Raw genomic sequence first — 27,804 nt, 5'->3', positions numbered from 1 at the left:
CGTCTTTTCTGGACATTGTATGACTGTTGTTGAAAGTACTTACTGCAGACATGATTTCTAGACATCCACAGGACGTCCAAAACATATCCTGAGAAGATGCAAAAGACCAATTGTCATGACTGCTTTTATCATTTTTTTCTGTGAGAAAAGAACCCTCAAAGATCTCTGGGGGTGCCCTGAACCCGTTTTAGAACCACTACAGATTGACCATGAAGATAACCTTAAATGTAGTATGGACCTCAGTTTAGTCTGATGAAATTAGGTAGCAGGGGTGAACAGTAAAAGGAGTACCTTCCAAGCTCTTGTGAAATGCATTGACTTCAACAACTAAATGACAATTCAGTAGATCAATAAATATAGACAGCTGTTCAATCATCCATAGCAAAACTGACCACTCCAGAAAGCAATTACTTCAATCTCAGTGTATTAATATGAAAATTCTAAAATTGAACTTTAGCAAAGTGCTTGTATCTCACATTTTGTAAAATGTGTGACTGGCTTAAACCACGGTTGCCACTCTTTTGTAATTTAACAGTTCAAGTACTTTTCAAAGACAAATTGTTTCAAAATTAAGGACAAGTAATTTACACAGAAAATCGTTGTCGTCTTGCTAAATCCTGTTTAGTCACCACAAATAATTTAATGTCTCAATAAAAATGCCCAGTTGTCGCCAAAAAATCGTCTATGCCTCGTTAGAAATATCGGTTTTTGTGGCCAAAAATCGTCTACATCTTGGTAGAAAAATATCCAGTTTTGTTGCCACAAAACTGTTGACGTCTCGCCACAAATATAGTTTTCTTGCCCCATAACTGTTGAATTGTTCAAAGTTGACAGACCAAAGCTCAAAATCAAGGACCTTTTGGTAAATCCAAGATCTTTAAAGTTCTTCGTTTCTATCTTTTTAATTCATGCACTTTCAGGTCTTTCCAGACACGTGGCAACCCTGTTTAACAGTGTGAAAGGCGAAAACACACAACATACAAGGGATCCACTAATATGGAAATTGTAGCCTATACAGATAACATTAAAATTGCGGTTATGGCCGATAAATATTTACCAATATGATCAATGATCAATGTCAATATGATCTGTACAAAATCAAGTTTCACTGATAATTACATTTTGGACATATTGAAAACCACATGTAAACACTGAATTTGAAAAAGCAGTCTCTCTTTATTTCTACAACATTCCACTCTAATTATAATAACAGTTTTTAACATATATAATAACAGTTTTGGAACAAGTATATAACTTAACCAAGTCTTTTGAGGAAAAAGGTGATGGTAAAAAAACAAAAAACAACAAAAGACAAACATTGCAATTCCTTCCTTCCTTACTTCCTCCTGTTCTTCCTTCTCTCCCTCCCTTCATTCATTCCTTCCTTCCCATCCGTCCTTCCCTCCCTCAGGAACAACTAGACTTAAGAGTCAGAATGAATTCTAGAGTGGACTAATTAAACTGCTTGGTCTCAGGAGGTTAAACAGAACATCAAGAACAATCAGAACAACAAGAACAATCAGAACATTTCAATAATTTCTATTTATACCCTCCTCCTCCCACCCTTCCAGGGGCATGTTTTAAATGATCACCTGCTGCAGCCCTTATCGCTGCTTCAGTTGCGGATTGGTCCCACTTCATGACAGCAGCTACAAAATAAACAAACAATAAATTATAATGATAATAAATAAATAAAAGAAAAACACAGATTCTAATGTTGAGGTCAAGGCTAGCTGGCAGAGACATGTACATGAATAGATGTACATGTACATGTACATGAACTGGTCTGTACTATTTCATTTACAGTTTCAGTAATGCCGACTAGGAGCATGTGAAAGCGCAGTGCACACAGAAAAACTACAAAGATGGCGGGTGATACTATTGCCCCGACACAAACTTTTAGGAAGACCAAATTACAAAAACAGGTATGGATGTAATTAGGCTTCTGGGCAGATGGAGAAGGCAAAATTTACTAGCAAAAGCAGGGTTTTCGGGGTGTCGGTGGCTTAGTAGTAGAGCAGGCGCCCCATGTACAAGGCTGTTGCCGCAGCGGTCCGGGTTCGACTCCAGCCTGTGGCCCTTTGCTGCATGTCCTTGCCCCTCTCTCTCTCCCCTTCACGCTTAAGCTGTCCTATCAATTAAAGGCTAAAACGCCCAAAAAATATCTTAAAAAAAAAAAAAAAAAGGCAGGGTTTTCCCTAGCCTGATACTCGAACTGAACTGCCATTTCATTTCACTTCATTATTCAGTCTGACCCCGCTCCCATAGCAGCCGTTTTCAAAGGTGGGCGGGACTCCTCAGTGATTGATTGATCTTCAACCAATAACTGTGAAACCTCTGCTGTCTTTCTCTACCGACACTATCAACAACTTCAGCTTGCTATGAGCTAGCTACACATGTCAGAACATGTCTGTCAATGCGAAATATTGTTCAGTTTGTTCTGGTCTGTCCTCCATGTCTCCCCCAGTTCAGTGACATCATTGCATTCAAAGTGCCCTGATTGGAGGCTTGAAATTCCAAGTTTTGAAATCACTGTGGATGGGAGCAGGTTCAGACCCTAGAATCGCTTTGCAAAAATCTCTGTAGTGGCTAGCAACTCAAAGGCGGGCCGCCTTCGTACTTTTGGCCACCTCCTTTGTTGAAAATTAAAGTATTAGTAGTATTGTGATGTTGGCGGAACGATAAAGGCGGAACATTTCAGGGCATTTCAGCATCAGGGCTGTTTCCAGAATGCACACGCTAGTGCGCTAGTAGCAGCTAGTAAGCACAGACTCTCGTAGTTCATTTTCTTGAAAGCACTGTTTGGGCACGTTTTGATTTAATGGCTAGATAGTTACCTTTGCGAGACGAATGTGAAGTATATTGTAAACTGTCTTCACCATCACTCAGTCTAAAGTTATAGCGGACCAGCGAACTGCAATGCAATAGTAACATTACCAAACATGACCTGTGGAACAACTTTCACTCGGAGGTGAAGAAAATAACTCAATGCTCAGTTTCACCTCATAAACCCTGCACCGCACAGAGTCTTATAAAACGACAACTTTCCCCAGAGGTAAGAGTCTGCGCTCCACCACTTGATATAGAACTGTAAACATTAATAACCACAGCTGAGCGCAGTCATGGCGCATTGCTAGTTAGATGACGTAAAAAGCAAATGCGCCAGAGACCAACAAAAACCTGGTCTAAAGTCAACGGCGCAGTATTTCGCTGTTAAACAAGTTAGTAATATGCGTCTCTAGGCGGGTGCACAATGCGCGTGCACTCTGCTCAGACACACACAGAGCAGCCACACATATGCAAAAGATAACAAATAAAAATATGATTACAATGTGAAAGGTTATTATTGTGCACATTACAATATTTATCAGAAACACGTCTTAATGGTCAGTCATTAATCAGAATGATCTAATCGCAGTAATAATGATAATCATAATTTGTAATAATGACAAATGAAATTGTGAAATTATCTGACCAATCATGGCAACACCTCCCGCACGAGGAGATCCATCTCCTCAGCTGTAAAACACTCACTCATGGGGCGTCGTTTCAGCAAAAGCTAAGGTATGGCAATATGACATGACGTCACAGAGCTACTGATGATGGAGTTTCAAAAATATAAACTTATATAAAACTTCACTTTGGTCTTTGACCTGTCAGAAGTACATACTACGCTGCTGAAAACTGTTTCAAAGGACATGAAGCTGTTTCTCACATTCATAATACCTCATGTCTGCATGTAATGCACGACTTGGTGAGAGCAGTGTAAACATCGGACCTATTTCAGCGCATATTTCAGCACCACGGACAGCGAGCGGATGTTTAATTATCATTAGTCATGTGTTTAACTTCACAGAAAATAAATTAATTACAAGCACATTTCTAGAAGATAACCAAGGGGTCCGGTGTATGAAACACAGTAAAACAAAGGCCAATTTGGTACAATACTGTATAGGCGAATTTATTGAAGTGTCTCCAGAGACTGAAAATACAAGCTTAACATGCCGACATGAAGAAAAAACCCACATACAATCAGACGGGCTTCAAGACATCATTTAGACAGGCTGTCTACAGCAGCAGAGCAAAATGCTTTTACAACACACAGATAACTCACATAACTCATAACTCGCGGAGGAGCAAAGTAGTGAACAATTTGATTCAATAACACTCGTATTCACTAACACTCGTATTCACTGATATTATTGACCTATTTAAGTGCAATACAATAACACAACCAGGCAGTGCGCCTCAGGAATAAACAGTGCACTGTTTCTCTCACACACACACACACGTCTTTTAATACAACCATGACACAAGTAAGATGACTACTAGGGCTGTCAACAAATATTCTAAATTCGAATTTGAAAAAAAAAAATGGACCTTCGAATGTGAAAATTGATATTCGATTGTGGAGAGAAAAAAACACCACCGCAGCTGTCCTCTTTGTGAGTGGGCGTTGGCCTGGGCGGCTGCACTGAGCACACTAAGGGCCACACCGCCTGCAGAGGTGCTGCTAAGCACAGCACACCGAAATTCTCGCACGAGCTGGAGCACATCCGTTCACATCAGACGCGCATTTCTCCATGCTGGTCGACAAGCAGTTCTGCTCCCAGCTGTTGTCTCCGTCACCCTGCTTGACACATTCGCTCGCGGCTCGCACAGAAAATAGACCAGAGCCGGCCATGGAGCTGCGCGACGCGGCGCAGCCGGTGTGGATGACACAATCGGTTAACATGGGCGCTGAAAGTAAACTGGCTGCGCATCGAGGCTCTTCGCAGCGCTTCCGCGAGCGGTGTGGCCTGACGGGTCAGGGGAGGGGGGCGAGCGAGAGGTCCGCGGTCGTTTATAACGTAATGTTATAGATAATTGTTTTATGTGTTTTAATGTGTAGGTATGTAAATGTTTTCAAAGACGTTTATGTTGAAATAAAAATACCTACAAGTAGTTATGTTTCCTTGTATTAATACATATACAAGTAGGCCCATGTTTCCTTGTATTAGTTTGCCCTCTTGTGGACATAATGCGGAAAAAAAATATTCGAATGGTTCGAACCTATGAGTTATTTTTAGAAGGAATATTCGAACGTCATTTTTGAGCAATTTTGACAGCCCTAATGACTACAGAACCTCTCTTTTTTCCTCCCGATTCCAAGGTATGGCAGCTGCCATACCTCGCCATACCTAAATGACGCCTATGAAGGTCTGCCATCTAACTAGCTCTCCGCCATGCGCTCCAATCATGCCTCTTTTAAAAAGGGAATGAAAGGTGACACTCTGATTGGCTTATTGGATAATACGCCCAAAACACACCCATGACTAATTCACAGAGTAAGTCCAACCCTTTTAGACTCTCCGCCATGGCACACAGTATAAAAACACGCTGTCTAACTAGCAAGTGACTGGGACACGCCCATGCGCCGCACGCCTGGCGCTTCGCGTTTTAGACCATCTAAATAGGACCCTTAGTCTGTCAAATCTCAATTTCTTTCACTTAAGCATATGATACTACAGTGCGCACCGCGCACAAGCCATAAACGCCGTACAACGCACATTCTCCAACCTTTGTCTCCAAAAAATTCAGTGAAAACCCCGAAAAGCCAGTGTGCAAACGGTGCTGTCACATTTTCAAGATGAATGGTAGAAACACATCCAACCTGGCCACAGTAACAAATATGTTGTATATAATATACATACGTATTATATATTTTCTCAGTGGTATCAAAATTGTTAGAGAAATGTAGAATTTTTTTTTGCTATTGACTACCACATGAGTCAAATGTTATCTAAAGGCCACATAGTTCATTAAAAAATACATTGCACATCAAAAGTCATGTGATATGAATTTTCTGAATCCAAAATTTAAATTTCAAATGTATCATATTGTAAAAAAGTAGTATTAGTCTAATATTAAACAATATTACATTTCATTCATAACAGTATCGAAAAATATGACATCAAGCATACCTTTTATTGCTGAGAACAGGTTGGTGTCCTCTATCCCCATCTTGTCTTTCTTCCCCTTCCCTTTCATATTTAACAGTGCCATCACTTCATTGGTGAAGAGCCTAATCAAAGAGAAATCCAAAAGAAAAAAAGAAAAGAAACACTGAAGCAATTAAAGCTGCAAGCAGCAAATACCAGGCCGTTTCACATCAGAGTAAATGGAAATTGGGGGTATTGCTCGTCACAAAACCAAATTTAGACCAAAGAAGATAAATATTTTCATTAATAATGGACATTGTTTGTAGTAGATAGAGAGACTGAGAAAGACTAAATGTAGAGACACTAGTGGCACATTTCCTCCAAACATACTGAAATGTGGACAATATAATGTGATAATTTAGCTGGATAGAAAAAAAAAATCCTATTGCTCACTTTTCCTGTCTCTTTTACTCTTCCCCTCTCCTCAACTCCTTCCCTTTCCTCTATCCTTTTTCCTTATAGGCTATATGTAATTTTCCTAACCAGTCCTACATTTTAAATGTTCAATTAACAAATATGTATGTATTATAACCAGGTGTATCTCAAAAAATTACAATATTGTGAAAAAGTTAAATATTTTTTGTCAGGCATTTTTAAAAGTGAAAACTGTATCTATTCTAGATTAATTGCATGTAAACTAAAATGTTTTGAGTATTGTTTGCATATAATTTTGATAATTACAGACTGCAGCTAAAAAAATCCTTAAATTTAGTATCTCAAAATATTTGAATACTTTATTTATGCAGTATAAAGACCACAAATCTCTCAAACTCAAAATGGTGATTTACTCAGTCTTGTTCATAACACACAGCCACAATCATGGGGAAGACTGCTGATTTGGTAGTTGTGCAGAAGACACTTGTTGACAGCATTCACAAGAAGGGGAAGCCACAATTATATTCAAACAACTTCTGCATCCCGGCAGCAAAGCGCAAAAAACAAAAATGGTGATTTTCACTGAAAGGGTTACAGGTTTGCATCCCTGAAATGCACCTCTCTCATGTCCACAATATGACAAGATGAGGGAAACACATCGCCCTATATTTGCAGAAATCTCCCCACATTTTAACACCCTTTCAGAGACATTCAAAAAATTAATAATCCTGGGAGACTGGGCAAAACTCAAGAGAATGAGCAGAAATACAAATCTCATAAATCTATTTCTCCAGTATTTTGGCACTTCAGGCATACTGTGGTTGATATCTGAAAATGCTGAAGGACATCACTGGGAACCTGGTTGTAATTTGAAGAGGTATCCCCAAGCTACAAGTATCAGACAAAAAAGTAATTTTTTTTTTTAACCCAACAAAACAAGATTCTTCAAAATAACAGCCTTTAAATCCCATACTACCAAGTCATCTATTCTGATCTCAAAACTTTGTTGAATTTCACCGAGATGACAGGTTTGCATCCCTGCATCTGTACATTTCTGCTTAATTGAGCTTACATTCTGGTGAAAGTTGCAAAGTGATTAGCACATATGACTTATTTATGATGAATTTTGTTTTTTGATTTTTTTAAACTCTGACGCTTTCTGATGCAACCACCAAAACTATAAGCCCATAACGCCAGCCAAAGATGTTTAGCATAGGACTGGACTTAAGTGCAAAGTTAATTTATTTCCATGCAGGGGAAGGCAGATTGCCCTGGAATAATAACAATGTTAGGGTTATATGCAATAGAGCCTCTGTACCGCTCTGAGCTCAGGTCTTAATTATTCTTAGTGCCACACACATAGGAAGTTAGTAGGCATATACTGAGCTTTGATGGCTAGGGCTACTTCAAATCAACAAAATTCTATCATCCTCCAAAATAGCCTGCCATGATCATTCTGCTCCAAAGTCCAAACATCTGTCTTGAGACATATTACAAGTAAAATGTATGAATAATTACCTGTCGAGAACTTTGTGCGTGCAGTCTTTTAAATCTTTCCCACCCACTCTTGACAGTTGACAAACCTGTAAATACAAGCATTTTTATTTTTGTATTTTTACTAAAACACTGCAGTCCTCTGCTGTGAACACATAATGAGCTGCAGAGGTAGTAGAACCACACACACACACACACACACACGCACACACGCGCGCGCAGGTACATGTCTGCTTAAACAGGAGTTTAGCTGACTTTGTTGCATTCAACACCAGAGTTGAAAGCGCCAGAGTCAGAAACGGGGCTGTTCAGTTTGTCTTTGTAACGTCACAGCAGGCACTGATGTCTATCTGTAAGGGCTTTAAATGTGAAAATGAAACATCATTTTAGATGTTTATAGCATAATACAATGTACATCATTGTGATAAAAAGTGAAAAAAATAATCACAAGTATATGTATTCTTGTAGATACGCATTTTACCACAAGTGATAAGGTGTTGGAAAAATTTGAAAACGACCCTTAAAAGTGCTATAAGAGTGCTTGAATTTGACCATGAAAAATGTGTACAAACCCTTAATTGCACAAAGGTCTAGAGGATACAGACTTCTATTGTAGATATAATAGCCATAACATATTCTTTATTTTATTTTGAAATGTGTCATTTATGATAAGTGGACATGTGAACCAGAATATTTATGGTTTAAAGAGAGAATAAACATTCTATTCAGTTTCATGAAGAAATTACAGCCTTGGAAATAACTTACCAAGGTATCAAAATGGCCCTGATTTTGCAGAGAAGACTCCTTCTCCTTGAACTCCTCCAGGGACTTTATCCTCTCTACAAGACTTGCAGAGTAAGGCTCACTGCTCCTCTGCAGCTTTTTTATTTCCTCATGTAGTTTCACAAAATTTGTCACTACAATTTTTTGGAATTCTGGCAATGAAGAAAAAGAAAAATTGTATTACTCATTACAGTTATACAGGCAAAAATGTTCAACTAGTGGCACTGTTGGTCCCGACTGAAAATGTTATCACCACCGGTACAAAATTTAGGAACATGGCTCAGTTAGACTAAATAACCTTCAAGTGACATAGCCTACCACAAGTGCTGCATTCAGGCATGATGGTTCACATCAGGGCTATTCAACAATATTGTTCAGTGGCAGGGCTTGACGCTAACTTTTTTCCCAAGGAGCACATGTGCTCCTAAGTTGAAAAAGTAAGGAGCGCACAAAGAACTTTAGGGGCACAATGTAAATTGATCAAATAATGTGTTTTCTGTAATAAACCTGATGCAAATAGACATTTACAAGCAAAATTATTTAATCAATTTGTATACAAAATGTACAGAAAAGTAAAATCATCAAGTTTTCAAAAAGTATTGCAATTTAATTTTGTCTTTAATGTTATTATCTTATATATATTATCTTTGCAATATGATTATCTTATATAATGTTATTACTATCCTAAAACATCCTCCAAGTCCTCTGAAACTCTGCAGGACTTAAGCCTCTTTCACACAGAGCTTTCGCGGCGCCCACCGCAGGGTAGGGCGCAGAGGACAGGATTTGGGGGAGTACAGGCTTGTTGAGGAGCTACAGCTCCATGGTGACCGCTTTCGGGTGTACTTCAGGCTCTTCTCTGCTATTGGACGCGCGGCGCCGAGGTGTCGTCACAGCGCGTTGCGGTGAAATTAAAAAAAATTTCAATTTGAGCACAGGCTGGCGGCGTGCGCCGCTCAGCTCGGCAGCAGAGCGGTGCGCTCTTGCGCCGCGGTAGCACATACACAATGAATGGGTTCGTCGGCGGAGGTCTGCGCTTTGCGCGATCTGTGTGAAAAGGGCTTTATTTCCATCCTGCCCAGCAGCGGTACTGTGGCGAACGGTCCCTAAAGGCCTCTACACATGATCAGCTGTAAAACCGCTTTGCGCTGGCTGTCCCATTGTTTGTCTATGGAGAGGGCAGCAACGCCTGACAAAGCGGCACCGCTACCCTTGGCGTCACGCACGATATTCATTGTGCCGACAGTGGCCTGGAAAACCGCCCATACCCGTGTCAAACGGGGAAGAGGGAAGGTGGCTGGAGTTCCTCCAACATTTGCGGTTAGATTATCAGATTTTTTTATTGACAAAAATATAGGCTGCTTCGGCTGGTTTTTTATGCGCACATGTGCCCCTAAATATTTTTTACAGTTCGCACACAACTATTTTTAGTCACAAATGCGAGTGAAACACTTGCACTGTCGAGCCCTGAGTGGGCTGCATTAAGCCAAGGGACCGGGGGCCGGACATTTCCCTGAGCCATTATTCTCATTATGGATGTACCTTTAACGCAACACCACATTTTCAGAACTGTTATTTTGCTACATGCCAAAGTAACCTAATGATATTGCTGCAAAAACTCAAAATCTTATTAAGAATGTCTTATTTCTAGCAAAAAAAATGTCTTATTTCCAGTCAAAATATCTCATAATACTTAAAATAAGACACAATCACCTAAAAAGTAACCTGTTTTTAGACATTTTTCAGTAGTTTCAAGAATATCTTCACTTATTCCATCAGCAACAACATACCCAATAAGCAACAACTTGTAATAAAAAAAAAAAAAAAAAAAATCTGCTGATGGAACAAGTAAAAATTCACTTGAAACTGGGGCGTCGGTGGCTTAGTGGTAGAGCAGGCGCCCCATGTACAAGGCTGTTGCCGCAGCGGCCCGGTTCGACTCCAGCCTGTGGCCCTTTGCTGCATGTCACTCCCTCTCTCTCCCCCTTTCACGCTTGTCTGTCCTATCCATTAAAGGCTAAAAAAAGCCCCAAAAAATATCTTTAAAAAAAAAACAAAAAAAAAAAACTAGTGAACAATGTCTAAAAACCAAGTTACTTGTTAGGTGATTGTGTCTTATTTTAAGTGTTATGAGATATTTTTACTAGAAATAAGACAACTATTCTTGGTAAGGTTTGGAGTTTTTGCAGCGAAATAATCATAGACAGAAAATTGTTTAATTTCATTTTCTTTGCAACACAAGCTGTAATAGCCCCAAAAGTAAACAGACAGTGGATCTCAGTGGATTTGCTTGTTGCACTTGCAAAGAAAGGGATACCAGCCCTTGGGACTGTGCAGCAAAGGCGTCTGAAAGGATGCAGTTTCAGTTCAGACACAGAAATGAAGAAGAAAGGAAGAGGGACATTTGAGGAAAAAGAGGCTGTTGTGGACAATGTGGGAATAAGAGCTGTGAAATGGTTTGACAACAGAGGGGTGATCGTTGCCAGCACTTTTGCCAGTGCCCAGCCCGTTTCAACTGTGGAAAGATGGGACAGAAAGTTGAAAAAGAAAGTGCCTGTGGAATGTCCAAGCATCATCAGCCAGTACAACAAGTTCATGGGCGGCGTTGATGCTCTTGATGCGCTGATTGCCTATTACCACATCCAGATCAGGTCAAAGAAGTACTACCATCGGTTCTTTTTTCACTTTGTGGATATGGTCATCGTCAACAGCTGGTTGTTCTATCGGCGTGACTGTGAATCACTTGGTCTTCCACAGAAGAAGCAGAAGGATTTGCTTTCCTTCAGAACATCCATTGCACAGGCACTCTGCATGCAAGGCAAGGATCTGTCCAAAAGGAAGAGGGGTCGGCCTTCATCAGATGTGGAAAGGGAGTTTGAAAAGAAGAGACATCGAGGACCAGCCAAGCCTATTCCAGCACAGGAAGTCCGCTCAGATGCTGTGGGTCACTGGCCAGAGGTTGAAAGTGTGCGGCAACGCTGCACACTCCCAAATTGCAAGGGCCAGACAGTGATCAAATGTTCAAAGTGCAATGTTCACCTGTGCCTAAAGAAAAATAACAACTGCTTCCGTGAGTTTCATGCGTGAGACATGAGTGCAAAGGCAACTCAACTGTTTGTTGACAGACACACGCACGCACACACACTGTTCACTAACTCACTCACTCTCTGTTCAAAGTGCAATGTTCAAAGTGCAGTGTTCAAAGTGCAATGTTGATGAATGAGACTGCAAAGACAGCTCAGCTGTTTGTTGTGTTACACTTACTTACACACACACTCACTCACTCACTTGCACACACGCACTCACACTGTTCAAAGTGCAATTTTGATGAATGAGACTGCAAAGACAGCTCAACTGTTTGTTTGTTGCAATAAATGCAATGAATCATATACCTGAGATGGGAAAATGTTTTATTACTATCTTACTATCTGTTTATTACTAATGTTAAGGTGTACGGAGTTCAGATTTGCACACATTTGCGATGTTCTAGTACTAATAAAGGCGCACAGTTACAGGCTGTTACCTGTTTATTATCCAAGACTAAAAAGAGAGATTGAATTGGCTGAATACCTTACAACTCCTAAGACCAAAGAAAAAACAAAATACAGTTTGGGAACATAATCTTAGGGGGGGGAACACTGAAAAACATGGCTAGACCACCCAGAGACTGTTAGCACTGTGATGTCTAAGAAATTCAGAAACATGTAAAATAATTATAATTCTGGAAGAGGCTGGGCAAAACTTTAGAAATACTCAGTTAAAACCAGCTAGACTCACTAAAATGAGAATAGTTAGTACACCTTAAAGTTCTGTCCACCTTAGGTGAGCTGCCACTACATTCTGAGCTTACCTCCACTTTAATAAGCAGGTTTAACACAACAGAAACTGACACCTTTGAGTTTCGCCAACGGCAACGTGTTTGCAGGTTTGCTAAACAGTTGGAAATAACTTTAGGTGAGACATTTAAATTCTGTTGTTTTTTTTATACTTACTCGCTTCTGGAATGGGGAACTTCTCTGTAGTATGGAAAGACCTTTTCTTTGGAGGATCTAAGTGAACAGAAATAAAGTGGGGTGTAGCCAACAGATGGAATTGGAATATATGTACAAAAACCAGAAACAACAGGCCCTTTTCACAAGAGTCATTTTGACACACCAATCAGCCAACACTTTGCAGGGCTGGATTGGAGATGCATTCACATTTGAAAAGCCCGCATTTTTGTAGGGAGGGAGAAGCACATCTACTTTAAAAGTAGTACTGTCAATCAAATAAATAAATGAATAAATAAAATAATTTATCATCACACAATTTGATTAATGGTCTTTTTGGAATAAAGGCAAAAACAGGTATATTTTCTGCTTGTAAATGTTTTCAGTCAAGATCAATTGTACTAGTGTCTAGTTTCTGATATGAAACTAATAGAAATACTTACGGTTGGTTGAACCTCCCTGGCCATGGGACCTTGGTGTACCTGAGCAAGTTAAACCAGAGATGCCAGTCATTCGGGACAGATACTAAGTGATATGAATGCTTCAGTGTTCAGTGAATGGCAATACTCACGACTGGTTGACCTGTCCCTGTCCACAGACCTCAATGAACCTGAGCAATCCAAAAAAGAAACATAAATGACAGATAATAAGTTATATGAATGCTTTGGTGTTTAGTAATTGGAGATACTCACGACTAGTTGACCTGTCCCTGTCCACAGACCTCGATGAACCTGAGCAATCCAAAAAATTAACATCAGTTAGTCAGTTGTAAACATTACTGCCAGTGTAACACTGCTAGGGCTACGCTTGCAATTTGAAATAGAAAATTAGTACAAACACTTACGGTTGATTGACCTTCCCCGGCCTTGGGACCTTGGTCGACCTGCACAACTCAAACCAGAGACATCAGTCAAAAATGAAAGATGCTAAGTGATCTGAATGCTTTGGCAATCAGTGACCTAAAATACTAACGATTAGTTGACCTGTCCCGGTCAGTCATAAACATTAGTGCTAGTGCAACACTGGTATGGCTCCACTTGCTGATTTAAAAAAGCAATTAATAGAAATACTTACGGTTGGTTGAACCTCCCTGGCCATGGGACCTTGGTGTACCTGAGCAAGTTAAACCAGAGATGCCAGTCATTCAGGACAAATACTAAGTGATATGAATGCTTAAGTGTTTAGTGAATTGCAATACTCACGACTGGTTGACTTGTCTTGGTCCACAGACCTCGATGAACCTGAGCAATCCAAAAAAGAAACATAAATGACAGATAATAAGTTATATGAATGCTTTGGTGTTTAGTAATTGGAGATACTCACGACTAGTTGACCTGTCCCTGTCCACAGACCTCGATGAACCTGAGCAATCCAAAAAAGAAACATAAATGACAGATAATAAGTTATATGAATGCTTTGGTGTTTAGTAATTGGAGATACTCACGACTAGTTGACCTGTCGCGGTCCACAGACCTCGATGATCCTGTGCAATCCAAAAAAGAAACATCACTCAGTCATAAACATCAGTGCTAGTGCAACACTGGTATGGCTCCACTTGCTGATTTAAAAAAGCAATTAATAGAAATACTTACGGTTGGTTGAACCTCCCTGGCCATGGGACCTTGGTGTACCTGAGCAAGTTAAACCAGAGATGCCAGTCAGTCAGTGCAGAGACTTAATGATCTGAGTGCGTTGGTATTCTGTAACTGGAGATACTCACGACTAGTTGACCTGTCCCGGTCCACAGACCTCAATGATCCTGTGCAATCCAAAAAATTAACATCAGTTAGTCAGTTGTAAACATTACTGCCAGTGTAACACTGCTAGGGCTACGCTTGCAATTTGAAATAGAAAATTAGTACAAACACTTACGGTTGATTGACCTTCCCCGGCCTTGGGACCTTGGTGTACCTGCCCAACTCAAACCAGAGACATCAGTCAAAAATGAAAGATGCTAAGTGATCTGAATGCTTTGGCAATCAGTGACCTAAAATACTAACGATTAGTTGACCTGTCCCGGTCAGTCATAAACATTAGTGCTAGTGCAACACTGGTATGGCTCCACTTGCTGATTTAAAAAAGCAATTAATAGAAATACTTACGGTTGGTTGAACCTCCCTGGCCATGGGACCTTGGTGTACCTGAGCAAGTTAAACCAGAGATGCCAGTCAGTCAGTGCAGAGACTTAGTGATCTGAGTGCGTTGGTATTCTGTAACTGGAGATACTCACGACTAGTTGACCTGTCGCGGTCCACAGACCTCGATGATCCTGTGCAATCCAAAAAAGAAACATCACTCAGTCATAAACATCAGTGCTAGTGCAACACTGGTATGGCTCCACTTGCTGATTTAAAAAAGCAATTAATAGAAATACTTACGGTTGGTTGAACCTCCCTGGCCATGGGACCTTGGTGTACCTGAGCAAGTTAAACCAGAGATGCCAGTCAGTCAGTGCAGAGACTTAGTGATCTGAGTGCGTTGGTATTCTGTAACTGGAGATACTCACGACTAGTTGACCTGTCCCGGTCCACAGACCTCAATGATTCTGTGCAATCCAAAAAAGAAACATCACTCAGTCATAAACATCAGTGCTAGTGCAACACTGGTATGGCTCCACTTGCTGATTTAAAAAAGCAATTAATAGAAATACTTACGGTTGGTTGAACCTCCCTGGCCATGGGACCTTGGTGTACCTGAGCAAGTTAAACCAGAGATGCCAGTCATTCGGGACAGATACTAAGTGATATGAATGCTTAAGTGTTTAGTGAATTGCAATACTCACGACTGGTTGACTTGTCTTGGTCCACAGACCTCGATGAACCTAAGCAATCCAAAAAAGAAACATCACTCAGTCATAAACATTAGTCAGGGCCTGAATCTCACCGCTATCCAGCGGTGCCTGGATAGCGTGACGTGTGTGTGGTTGTGCTGCTGCCGTGGTCCTGCCAGATGCCTCCTGCTGCTGCTGCCATCATTAGTCATACTTCTACTGTTATTATACACATAAGACTATTGTCACACACGTATACTGCCAGATATTAATATATACTTTCAACATATTGTACCACAGTAGCCAGAACTATATTATTACTTTCAATAATGTTGTTGTAAGCTGTCATTACCTGCATCTCTCTCTCTCTCTCTCCCTCCCTCCCTCCCTCCCTCTCTCTCTCTCCCTCCCTCTCCCTCTCTCTCTCTCTCCCTCCCTGCGGATTACTGTAATTTATTATGCTGATCTGTTCTGTACGACATCTATTGCACATCCGTCCGTCCTGGAAGAGGGATCCCTCCTCAGTTGCTCTTCCTGAGGTTTCTACCGTTTTTTTTCCCCCGTTAAAGGGTTTTTTGGGGGGGAGTTTTTCCTTATCCGCTGCGAGGGTCCAAAGGACAGAGGGATGTCGTGTGCTGTAAAGCCCTGTGAGGCAAATTGTGATTTGTGATATTGGGCTTTATAAATAAAATTGATTGATTCATAGCAAGTACTGTGCATAATTTCAACAATTTCTGCAAATCCAGCACTTATGCAGGAAATTCCCGCACACATTTACAGTGATGTCTGTTGTTGTTGTCCAAAGCTTATTTATTAAATGCAAGATATCTTCAGAATTGGGGCAGATGCACGTCTCTGCTCCGGTATGGCTGCGGAGCTCAAGCAGCAGCGCACTTTCTCTCTCCTCTCATCTCCTCTGACACAGGGGGAGGGGCGGACGAGGGCAGGGGATGCGTTAAGCTTCGTTTTCAAGCCGACAGTAAAGTAGCCTACTCAAGAAAATAAAATGGAGTTGATTTTACGGCATTTAAATGCCAACACCCGAGCAGATATAAACCAGTGATACGAGCACAGAGAACAGTCACTGCGAGCAGAAAACTATCACAGTGAGGGCCTATTTCTGCTCTGCGAGCTTACAAAACCGTATCCGCGTGTACGGGGCTGTGACGAGCGCGCGCGACTCTCCCTACGCGCTCATTGTGCTCAACACTTGCTCGCTCAGTTTGATCACTGTCACAGTTTAAGACAGACAGTTGTCTGAGAAAACAAAGTGAAATAATATTATAGATTTGTGAAACTATATTTTGCTTATGAAAACAGAAAAAGGGTGTTATCACTGATATTTCCAAATCCAGACCACATTTGACAGATGAGAAAATTTAGTCTACAGAGATATATTGTGTGATTGTATTTCAAAAGGTAAAATGATATTAATAATGAATAATTGAAATAATATTACTATGACATAGACCTAATATTAGTCCCTAAAATGTCCAAGGTGCTTCATAGAGCTTACACTTAATGAAAATGAAGGTAAAAAAGTCATTTTTAAAATGACGAGTGGGGTGGGGGGTGGTTGGATGTCCTGGTAGGTAAGATTAGGACAAATGGAACCTATAGTTCATCTCACAATCCCCTCCCGAAAGTGTATAAATCCTCTCTATGTGAATCATGTAAGGGGGGAATTCCCCCCATTTTGAAAAATGAATTTCAGGCCCTGATTAGTGTTAGTGCAATACTGCTAGGGCTCCGCCTGCTGATTTGAAAACAGTTAATAGAAATACTTACAGTTGGTTAACTCTCCCTGGCCATGGGACCTTGGTGAACCTAAGAAAGTCAGACATCAGTTGGTCAGTCATAAACTTGACTTTTTTATTTATTTATTTATTTATGCTTTATTGATAGAAACAGTGGAGACAGACAGGAAAGTAGAATTGAATGAATTAGAACCCCGACCGCTTATTTAAGGACAAGACTTTTATTTATCTAAATGCTGATTTTGAGTTTTAAGGTTTGAAGGGCCAATTTCAACAAAGCATTGGGTTCTTACTAGGGCTAATGTGTTAATGGCAGTTGTTAATCACAAATTATACTGACAAATGCTGAACAGGTCCAGTCCTGGTAAGGCAACAGAACTGCTCGACTCAGGTGCACTATAATAGCCGATTCAACAGAAGGTTGAAATGATGCAATGTGTCTCATTTCCAAGAAGACAATGTGCCTAATCAACACAGCAACAACTCACCATTCTCAGATGTCCTCATTGGTTTTGGTGGCATGGGAAAGGGGGGTATTTCCAGGTTTACATCTAAACAGAAAATGAGGACTATCAAAGAAAAATTTTGGCACTTACTACTGAACACACGCAATTAACTCAACTTCTCCATACACAATGTACCTCCCATCCTTTCTTCACTCTCTGCCCCAAGAATATCTTCATCAGATAGGTCAGATCCTTTAAATATTGAAACATCTTTTAACAACATGAACACAATTATTTTAATTACTGCACTAATGAAGAGAACTTACCCTCAATAAAATCATCTAATTTTTTTGTTGTTTTTTTCCTCTTACGAGATACCATTTCCTCCTCTTCCTCCTTATCTTCTGCTTGACTGGTGAAATTATACTCGTCACACTCACTAACACTTTCTGTAACGACAATTACAGTTCATGCATGTTATGACAGCCTCAGTACATTACTGTATACTACTCATGATATTTACAATAACAGTTTCACTGTTGTATCAATATTTTAAGGTTACCTGAGGTGAATTTCTTTTTGATTAATCGGAATGTGTCCCAGTCTTTCATTGGTGGCACGTGGTTATCATAGCAATATTTCTCTTTCTTTTTCGGCCACCTCACTGTTCCTTCATCCATGTTTATCCACACCTCCGGTATAGTCCCCTCCATCTCCTTGCCATTTTCCTCCCACACTGCCCTAGCATACTGCATGGCCTGCAACACCATAGGACATAAAAAAGAATTGGTCAAAACCTAGTATATGGCTGGACTGGACAACAGACAGACACACAGACACACAGACACACCTACCTGCCATCCCCGAGCCAGTTCACTTTAGATGAAAATTCAGTCATCATCTACTCACCCTGATGCTGATGAGAAATCCGGTGTAGTTTTTTACTCCTCAAAACGCTTGCTGAAGTACCACAGGGAAACAGCTTCTATTAGCATTGCACGCGCACGTTTGAACGATGCACTCTGAACGGCATGAGCAAGATCTTGCTCGAAACTACGCGAGACAAGAGCTCACGCATGCACAGGAAGGCTAATGGATGCTATCAAGCTAGTGTCAATATTCAGCCTGTAAATATGGAGTAAAAACCATCTTTTCTACTTAAAAGTGCATCTCGTGGCTTCAGGACATATGGATGGAGGTATACGAGCGTTGTGGAGGACTGTTGCGTTTTTTGGAGGGGTTTTAGGGGCTGTTTTTCTTAAGTTTTGTGTGTGGTTTCCATAGATGCCTGTTGTTGGGAAAAATACTGGAAGCTTCTCCCCGTGGTACTCTAGCAGGCGTTTTGAGGAGTAAAAAAACTACACCAGATTTCTCATCAGCATGAGGGCGAGTAGATGACTGAATTTTCATCTAAAGTGAACTATTCCTTTAATTCCCCCGGAACCCTGTGGAGAGCTCCAGCGCCCCTATGGAGCCTTTCTCTCCCCCATAGACATTGTGAATTTATTCAGAATCATAGGAAATGAGAATCTCATTTCTTATGTGAATCGATTTTTTCACCCACCCCTAAACACCACCCCGTTCTGGATTAAAAAATATATTCTTGTGCTAGTGCTAACATGTAGAAATTTTAAAGGTCATCCACTTTAATATCCATGTTATTTCAATGTATCCGAAACATAAATATACATCAAAGCAAAAAAGACAACTTGCCCACCTTCAGTATGAATGTTCGATGCCATGCCGCAGAGGGATCAGAACAGTGCCATTGTTGAAAGGTAGGCAGGCTACCTTGCGAATGAGGTTTTTTTCATTGACCGCTTTTCTTTTGAATACCTGGCCATTCTTAACGTACACAATGTCCAAAAGCTTCGACTGACATGGTGTGTTGAAGAAATCAGTGGTGCGGCTCTGTTTTATCACATCACAAACTATCCCATCCTCTCTTCTTTCTTGAACAAAGGCAAAACTACCATCTGCCATCAAGAAACAACTGTCTCTCCTTTTTGTGGAGAGAAACATTTTAGAGCTTGACTGAGGTTGTGTATTGGCAATTCTCTGGGCAGTTTCAATTTCAACAATCCGTTTGGACACCTGTGCCAATGGATTCTGGCCAGTCTTGACAAATCTTTTTATCTGTTGCAAGTAGTTCTCGTACGGAAAGCAAGAAATGTCATTCAACGAACAGCCGAAATGAGAGACATCTTCATGGATGTGTAACAAGGCATGAACATTGTACACACTGAATGTTTTGCCATACAGTCCAGGGCAGCTCAACACAAAGTGTCTCATAAGTTGAGAGGAGTAATCCAGATAGGCAGCTCTTCTTTTGTCATCCGAGTCCAGCATGATGGACATTGCCACAGTCAGAGTCAGAAAGTGATGGTACAGTGCTGAGGAGACAGTATTTTTTAGCACTATGGGTCCCGTGTAGAGGAGGAATTGTCGGAACTCAGTGGCTTTCCACCTATCCATCTCTTGAAGGCCACGTGGCTGTCTAACAAACTCACTGGGCATCTGGCCTCTCAGCATTACCAGTTTTTGTGAGATGTCGCTTTTCTGTCGCACAGACAGCCTACACAATTTTGGGCCTCTGGTCAGGTACACCAATATGCGCCTAACAACACCCAAACAGACTGCATGCATGTAGTCCAGTACAAATGTACTCACACACGGAATAGCGGCAGCGATTAAAGGGGTAGCTTTAGTCTGATGGGAAGAATATTCCACACGACTAAATCCACCATCTGTGCGCAGAGTGGATGTCAGCTGACAGAAGACAACTCTTCTGTCAATGTACTGGCCTCTCACTACGCACCGCTCACAGCTGTCATATGAAGTATGACTCTTGATGCATTTTAAATATGCACGTGCAGGTGCATCACACACAAAGGTGTGGATATTTACTTCATACTGTTTCCCATTATATAACAGCCCATTCTGTTGCAGATTCTTAAACTCATCCAAAAAGTCCTTGAGATAGTCGTCAAGGGGATCTGGTTTACCATCTCCACAATATAGAGCCACAATGAATGGTCTGAACTTGTTGAATTTCACAAGTATTGGCCAGAACTGGAGCTTGCTACTTTTGAAGATGGGTAGTCCATCAATGTTTATATCTAGGCTTATAGTGCTTGCTTGTTGTGTGAAAACAGTATTTTGGCATAGTACACATGAAATGCCCCTCTCCAGGCCATAATATATATACTGTCCATTGCATTTGGCCTGACTGTCGATGGTTTGAGGTGTGGCAAGTAAAGTGCGTGCGTCCATGGGAAGGGCATGTCCATGATCCTTAAGAATATGGAGCAACTCATTTAAAGATCTATGAGTTATGTGGTGTCTGGTACTCCATTCTCGCAAGTCATCTCCTAGGTTTTGAACTACAACTTCAGGTTCCTGATTCAAAAGTTCAAGCTCTGGGTCAGATTCAATGTCAATCTCAATGTCAGTATCAAAGTCTGAACCATCACTCAGCCCAACATTGTTATCACTAGATCCATCATCATCATTGGTTGTCAAAGCCAGGTCATTGCCATCATTGGTCGTCAAAGCCAGGTCATTGTCATCATTGGTCATCACAGGGTTGTCGTCATCATCAGAAACGAGAAGCTCATTGATATCGGCTTTCCTCTTTCGCCACATTCTTAAGTAAGCCATCTGAAACCAAAGCAAAACTCGTCTCACACTCAATAATAAGTATCAAGGGAATAACATCCAAAACAAAGGAGCAGGCTATTCATTTAAAAATCATTACATCCCTAAATACTGTAATTTGCAGGTTTTGTGTAGGTTTGATCATTTCTAATGGAACAGGGCTTGGGAACCTTCGGCAGCACATGTTGCATTATGGGGCGTGTCCGCCATGTTGGGAGCTATGAGAGTAGTAAACAAATGAGAGGGCAGTAGAGAAACGCCAGAAAACCTTAAAGTACAAAGTTTGTCATGGAGCGAAAACATCACAAAGACACAGGGATATATCATGAAAAATTGTTAAAAGAAGCCAGGGACCGGTGTGACCGTACAGCTAGTGTTTGAAACAACTGGCGATAGGAGACTAACAGCCTGGCCACACTGCCCGCGGAACAGAAGCGCAGCACCCTGGAGTGGAGGCAGCTTCCAATCGGCGCCCATGTTAACCTATCTGACTGTCCACACATCCCGCGTTGCGGACCGGCGTGCCCGTGGAGGCTCGCGCTCTGCAGCGCTTCAGTTCAGCGTCTGTTCTATTTTTCACGCGAGCGCTTCTGTCAAGCTGGATAGAGCAGATCGTACCAGACAGGAAGTCGGACACATAAAAGGCCAGAGAATCCGGCCAATTTTCAAGATAAAATAAACTCAAACATAAAAAAACCCGGATTAATGATGGTGTTGCTTGTCCATCTATAAATATTTGTCAGTTGGGTCTACACACGACAGAGATGAACACACACACACACACACACACACACACACACACACACAGAGGGTGGGGGTTGCAATTCACACATCTATACCATAGATCTACAGAAAGAGAGAGGGGTGAGATAGGTGGGAGGGGCAGGGGCTTTTCAGTGGCCTGTATATGTGAAAGAACGAGTAAAGACGGGTACAGACGAGCAGAGTTGATGTTTGACTGGCGCGGAGAGAGCAGGAGAAGTACGCACTCAGTGAGGACAGCCAAGCGCCTGCGAGGATGGGAAATGACGCGCGTAGCGCTTCCACGCCGCTTCAGCGGGCAGTGTGGCCGGGCTGTAAGTCGATACCTGTTCAAAACACTGCAAACACTACATTTAGGAATGCACGGAAATGATCTGACCAGTAATTACCTGCCCGATATCAGGAATTCAATTTGTTTCAACATGCATGTGGTAATGACAAATAAACCTCTTGAATCTTAAATTATACTGTATAGTATATTCTATCTACAAAAAACTCAGCTCACATTTTTATCATTCAAGTTTTATTATTGTGTAGTGCAGGGCTATTCAACTATATTGTTCAGAGGGCCCCATTGTCAGAAGGCCAAGGGACCGGACATTCCCCTGAGCCATTATTCTCATTATGGATGTACCTTTACAACGCCACACCACATTTTCAAAACTGCTATTTTGCTACATGCCAAAGTAACCTAATGATATCACTGCAAAAACTCAAAATCTTACCAAGAATATTTGTCTAATTTCTTGTCAAAATATCTCGTAACACTTAAAATAAGACACAATCACCTAAAACACACACACCACACACATACCTCGCACCTGCGGGAGCTACAGGAGGGAGACGCTTTGTGGGGAGCTAGAGTGGTGAATGTGTGCTGTTATTGTGGCTAACCCCTATTAGTTAATATAGCTGGAATATTCCACCTCAGTGTTTCCGCTACATTCATTTAGCAGCGGCGTGTCTGCTTCTTCAAAACATTTTTACAAATGCACCACCACTCTGAGACATCTGTGCACTTGCACAGTGCAGCAGCCAGTATAGTGAGGAGAGCAGCGGTGAGGGGAGTGGGGAGTGGGGGAAGGCTCCTATTTAGGGATGCACCGAATATATTCAGCCGAATATTGCCAAAGAAAAAACACACATTCGGTATTCGGTGGAATAAGTGAAAAGCAAGGCCGAATATTAGCAGCGTGTTTTGATAACGCAATCAAACAGCGTGCGGTGACGGACAGAGTAAAATGTCAGCAGTGTGGCGATAAACAGTAACGGCGAATCCCGCCGGTTGTGGGTTGAACGGGGGTCACAGACACGGACAGGAATACGTATTCCTGTCAAATACGGCTGCGCATTATAACGGCTTACCAGCGAACAAGTCCGGCTCCAGGTGAATAACTTGTTGTCATGACTGCCCAAAAGTACCTGAACAGCTGAGCCATGGGGGCACACAGTATGTGGCGTATCAGAGGAGAAACTTTAGGGACTGTTCGTTACTTATGAAGGGGCTGTTCTTTACTTATGAAGGGACTTGTCAGAGGAGGAGAGTGGCTGGTTGATTTTTATTTCATTTATTTATTTTATTTTGATCCCCCCCTATGTTAATGACTTATTGATGCTGTTTTTGAAGTATGAATAAGTCAATAAGTAATTTATTCCATTGAAATATCATTGATGTATTATAGAAAAGTGATTTATCTTTTTATAAATGACAAAAGGCACATCTGCCTCATTTTCGCTGTGGTATCGTGATACTACTCAGAACCATGATACTTTCACTGGTATTGTACCGTGGGTCCCAACTGAGGGATGTCTCTCACTCTCAACCCTGTCATATTAATCTGAACAGCACAGATACAAATCAAGTAGACACTAGTATGTAGTAGTGTTGTCACAGTACTATCTCGTGTGCTCGATATATTTTTTTTTTCTTTGTGGAACTTTAGGGGCTCCGTACTTTTCTAGTAAGCTGAATGATAAACAAAAGTGTAAAGAACACTCTTCCTAACTGTAGACTCACCTTAGTTGAGTTGTTAAGTGTCCACCAGGGTAACTGTGTGTATTTGTCTGTTGGGGAAAGACAGGATAAAATCAGCCAGTGTATCAAGATGCCAGGAACACATTTAGATTTTATTATAGTCAATATTGAGATCACAGTTATTAGACACAATTGACGTATTAAACATCATGCACGTATTTAACTAAAAAAAAAAAGGTCTTTAACAATGGAACAGTATTTTTTGTTGTTCCTCTTCTGACTCCTTGAAACTTAAGTGTTTCCAATTGCTTCAACCTTTCATGTGGACCAAAGGCTCTCTCTAGGTCATCTTGGCTCAAGCTGAACTAAACATGCCACAGCATGCCTTGAAGTGAATTTAAGCTTTTATGGAGGGGCAAGAGCACATAGTTACAAAGGATAGGGTGCGACTAATAACAACACAAAACCAGAGCATCACTGCAAAATGGAATGCAGCACAATAATTTTATCTTGTTCTCATAATTGTGGGAGGCTGTAATTATAATTGAGATTTGCCTAATTGCCCAGCCCTAACTAAAACCTCATCAAGTGCCTCTATACTACACTATACTATACCTCTGAACTATGCATGCACACATACACTTTATCCAGTCCATAAGCTCAATTTTGCACTACTGATCTGTTTCTCATATTGCACTGTCGCTACCACTGTGCCTTTTTACTTTTCTGAGTATAACTCTTTTTAGCTCAGGTTTTATTTATGCCTCTGCTTATTGTATCTTATATCTTATATTTACATGTTTTGTCAAGTGTACTGTCTGCACCGAGAGTCTGAAGAGAAAAGCAATTTTGATCCTCTGTATGTCCTGTACACATTGTAGAATTGACAATAAAGCTGACTTTGACTTTGAGTAATACCTACTCAAAGCCCCCTAAATACCTCGTCAAGGATCTCTAAAACCTGCTCGAGGACCTCTATAACCTCCCAAAGGATCTGTAAAACCTCTGACACCTCCTCAGGTACCTCTAAAACCTCTTACACTTATTCAACAATGTCTACAATGTATTTAACAACAACTAACAACACTTTCACGACGCTCTTATGGTGGTACTGTTCTCTGTAGCCTAGCGGCTAATTAGCGGCTAGCGGGCCGGCTCAGCGCACCCCACCCCCACCCCCCGGCGCAATGTCGAAGCTTCGATTTAAAATTGTTTTGGGCTCAAAAACTTCGATTTTCCAAAATGAAGTCGAAGGTCAGCACTAACGTGAACACACGACTCCTACATTGTTGAAGTGGCCACATTCACCAGGAAATAAGAAAAGGCTAACATCAGTTAGCAGGCTAGCTAGGTAACGTTAGCTGTTGCTATTAACCAGCAAGTAGATTTACCTTTCACGTCGGGCCCGTTAGAAGTTTATTTGGTCATTACTCTTCATTCCCTGTTAGCAACAAGTTTGTAAATGAAGCTACGGTTGCCCGTGGTTCATGTGGGTGCCGAAAACTGTTTACCAACTGCCTATCATTTAGCTTTGAAGCTAAAGCGCGAACAAACAAGCACACATAACTTACAACTTTTCCTGATCTTTTGGAGCGAACAACATTACATAGAATGATTTAAGCTTTCAGTGGGATAACCTGTGTTTCAAATAAGACTAACAAATGATAAAGTTTCATGAAATCATTTGTCACACGTTTTTCTACCTTGCAGAATCTTCTCCAGTGGCAGCTCAGGGAATCCGTGGATTTTCGAGTGTCCAGGTAGATCCCTCCACTGAAAATTAAGACTCGTCATATCCATCCGCCACAGAGTTAGAGAAAGACGGTTTAATTCCAAGTATTTGATCAATAAAGAGCTTTGCATCCGCAAATTAAAACAAAAAAAGGTTGTCGGAAGCAATTTTACTCATGACATAACTTCCAGTGTTGTCCCAAAAGTAGAACTGTTTTTCACAGCGGAGGGATCAGAAAGTAAGCCCTCCTCCCCTCTCAAAAAGGTGTTTTGACTCAAGTTACAGCACCTTATGTTATGCGGTGCTCACACCTAATTAGAAAAAAAAGATTTAAAATGAAAAAATTCAACAATAACAATTACGGTGGCTTATTGCATTCATTCAAAAAATTTAAAAATTGTTGTTTTTATGAGATAATTATCTCAACATTTGAGATATGTTTTCTAAAACAATTTTCCCCCTGTTTTTATGAGATAATAATCTCAACAGTTGAGATAATTCCTCTAAAAAAACAGGGAAATTTTATTTTTTTAATGAATGCAATAACCCACCGTAAAAAAATCAATAAAACTGAATATACATAAACAAACAAACAATCTACAACCAGTGGTGCAGCAGCCCCATTGGCACCATATCCAAACCAAAATTTACTTTGGATCAAAATTTAAACAAAGTTCATTTTATTTATTGTTGCTTAGTAAAAGGTAGCCATGTTTCATACCCCTTCCCTGAAAATGATATTTTGTACACAACATCTGCATGTGAGGCATTCATGGAGGATCGTAAATTGATTCATTCAGATGTTTCAGGGTTAGATGTATAATGTAACTGCATCTGTGCAGTTCTGCTTAGGCTATAGACAGTGGGTCACCTACAGACTTAGTCAGTTGCTGTACCAATTCTTTCTAGGCATTTCATCACAAAAGGGGTCAAGGCTAGTTCCTAGGGCATGCTTTCTTTAGAAGGGGTACTACATGTGAAGTCTTCCGCATTTCAGTTGCAAATGTTGCCAAAATAAATGCACTGTGATTATCTGGACTTGTAGCCTTCCTCTGATTCAGGCGTTTAAAAATGCTGACCTGTTCAACAGAAACAGAATTCTATCAGTCTAGGTGCAAGACAATATTATGATCTGACTAATTCCCTCAAACCCAGAGAAAACATGTTCACTTGATTTGCAAAATCTGTTTCACTACCTACCACTACTTTCTGAGTAATAGTCAGTCATCCCCTTATAGTTTTCCATAAATATTATATTATATTTTTTATATTATATTTTGCTTCTCAAAGCATTTTCTAATTGTAGCCTACTCTCCAAAACAGCCAAGGGGCCTGCCTTGCCTATATGTTGTTATTAATTTGCTTGATGTTGATATTGGTGTAGGTAAAATGGTTTACATGAGCTTTTAGCTGAGGTTGTTCTGTTTAATTTGGTGCATACATACATGATTTGTGCTTGTTGTGAGTGTGTGATTTGAAATACCCAAAAACATCTGATCTGGATTCTGGATAGGATAAGATGATCAAATTCGTATCCCGTTTTTGTACGCTCACATAATCAGGTTTTTAAATACACATTTTTGAGACGTAATCTTATCCAGATAACCCTGATCCAGATCAGAAGTTTTGAAATGGTTAGCCCAGGCATTTTCTTGATAGATAGATAGCCTTTTATTGTCCCATGGGGAAATTTGTTTTCACAAATTGTCACAACAATATTTGGGTACACAAAAACACCATCAACAAACACCATGCACAAACACCACCAAACATTGAACAACATACAGTTGCAATCAAAATTATTCAACCCCCATTGCATATTAGGCTTATTGGCAAAATATACAATTTCTCAGCTGTTTGCAATAAACAAATTACACAAGAACTGTTTAAGTAGTTCAATGAAACTAATATTACAAGGGTTTTGATCCAAATTCAATGCAAAATGCTACTTTTAATGACTACTGCAGTCTCAAAATTATTCAACCCCTTCATGACAAGCATCTTCAGTACTTAGTAGAACACCCTTTTGCTGTTATGACCTGCTGCAAACGTGATGCATAGCCAGACACCAGCTTCAGACAAC

The 27,804-nt window shown here is 40.7% G+C and overlaps 1 protein-coding gene across 29 annotated transcripts; it reads right to left on the bottom strand.

Annotated features, from left to right (window-relative positions):
- Nucleotides 1-479: 479 nt before the first annotated feature.
- On the bottom strand, nt 480-26,022 carry LOC125902480 (uncharacterized). Of its 29 annotated transcripts, none has more exons than XM_049598828.1 (27): nt 25,693-25,974; nt 24,032-24,078; nt 18,158-18,353; nt 17,922-18,044; nt 17,791-17,847; nt 17,638-17,700; nt 17,181-17,219; nt 15,405-15,443; nt 15,277-15,315; nt 15,129-15,167; nt 15,001-15,039; nt 14,343-14,381; nt 14,215-14,253; nt 14,067-14,105; nt 13,946-13,984; nt 13,825-13,863; nt 13,697-13,735; nt 13,467-13,505; nt 13,315-13,353; nt 13,194-13,232; nt 13,066-13,104; nt 12,626-12,682; nt 8,616-8,785; nt 7,875-7,939; nt 5,964-6,064; nt 1,550-1,649; nt 480-1,422 (listed from the first exon to the last, which is right to left on the bottom strand). In XM_049598828.1, exons 1-27 carry the CDS (start codon nt 25,850-25,852, stop codon nt 1,371-1,373), a joined length of 1,776 nt encoding a protein of 591 aa, XP_049454785.1. In that variant the 5' UTR covers nt 25,853-25,974; the 3' UTR covers nt 480-1,370. The 29 variants fall into 29 exon arrangements, with proteins under 29 accessions (XP_049454785.1, XP_049454786.1, XP_049454788.1 ...); XM_049598829.1 differs by lacking the exon at nt 15,001-15,039 and adding an exon at nt 14,725-14,763; XM_049598831.1 differs by lacking the exon at nt 13,946-13,984.
- Nucleotides 26,023-27,804: the final 1,782 nt, after the last annotated feature.

Source organism: Epinephelus fuscoguttatus, linkage group LG15 (genome assembly GCF_011397635.1).
Source record: "Epinephelus fuscoguttatus linkage group LG15, E.fuscoguttatus.final_Chr_v1".
Classification (NCBI taxonomy): domain Eukaryota; kingdom Metazoa; phylum Chordata; class Actinopteri; order Perciformes; family Serranidae; genus Epinephelus; species Epinephelus fuscoguttatus.
The sequence above is the reverse complement of the archived record's forward strand: the minus strand, read 5'-3'. Positions and strand labels throughout refer to the sequence as shown.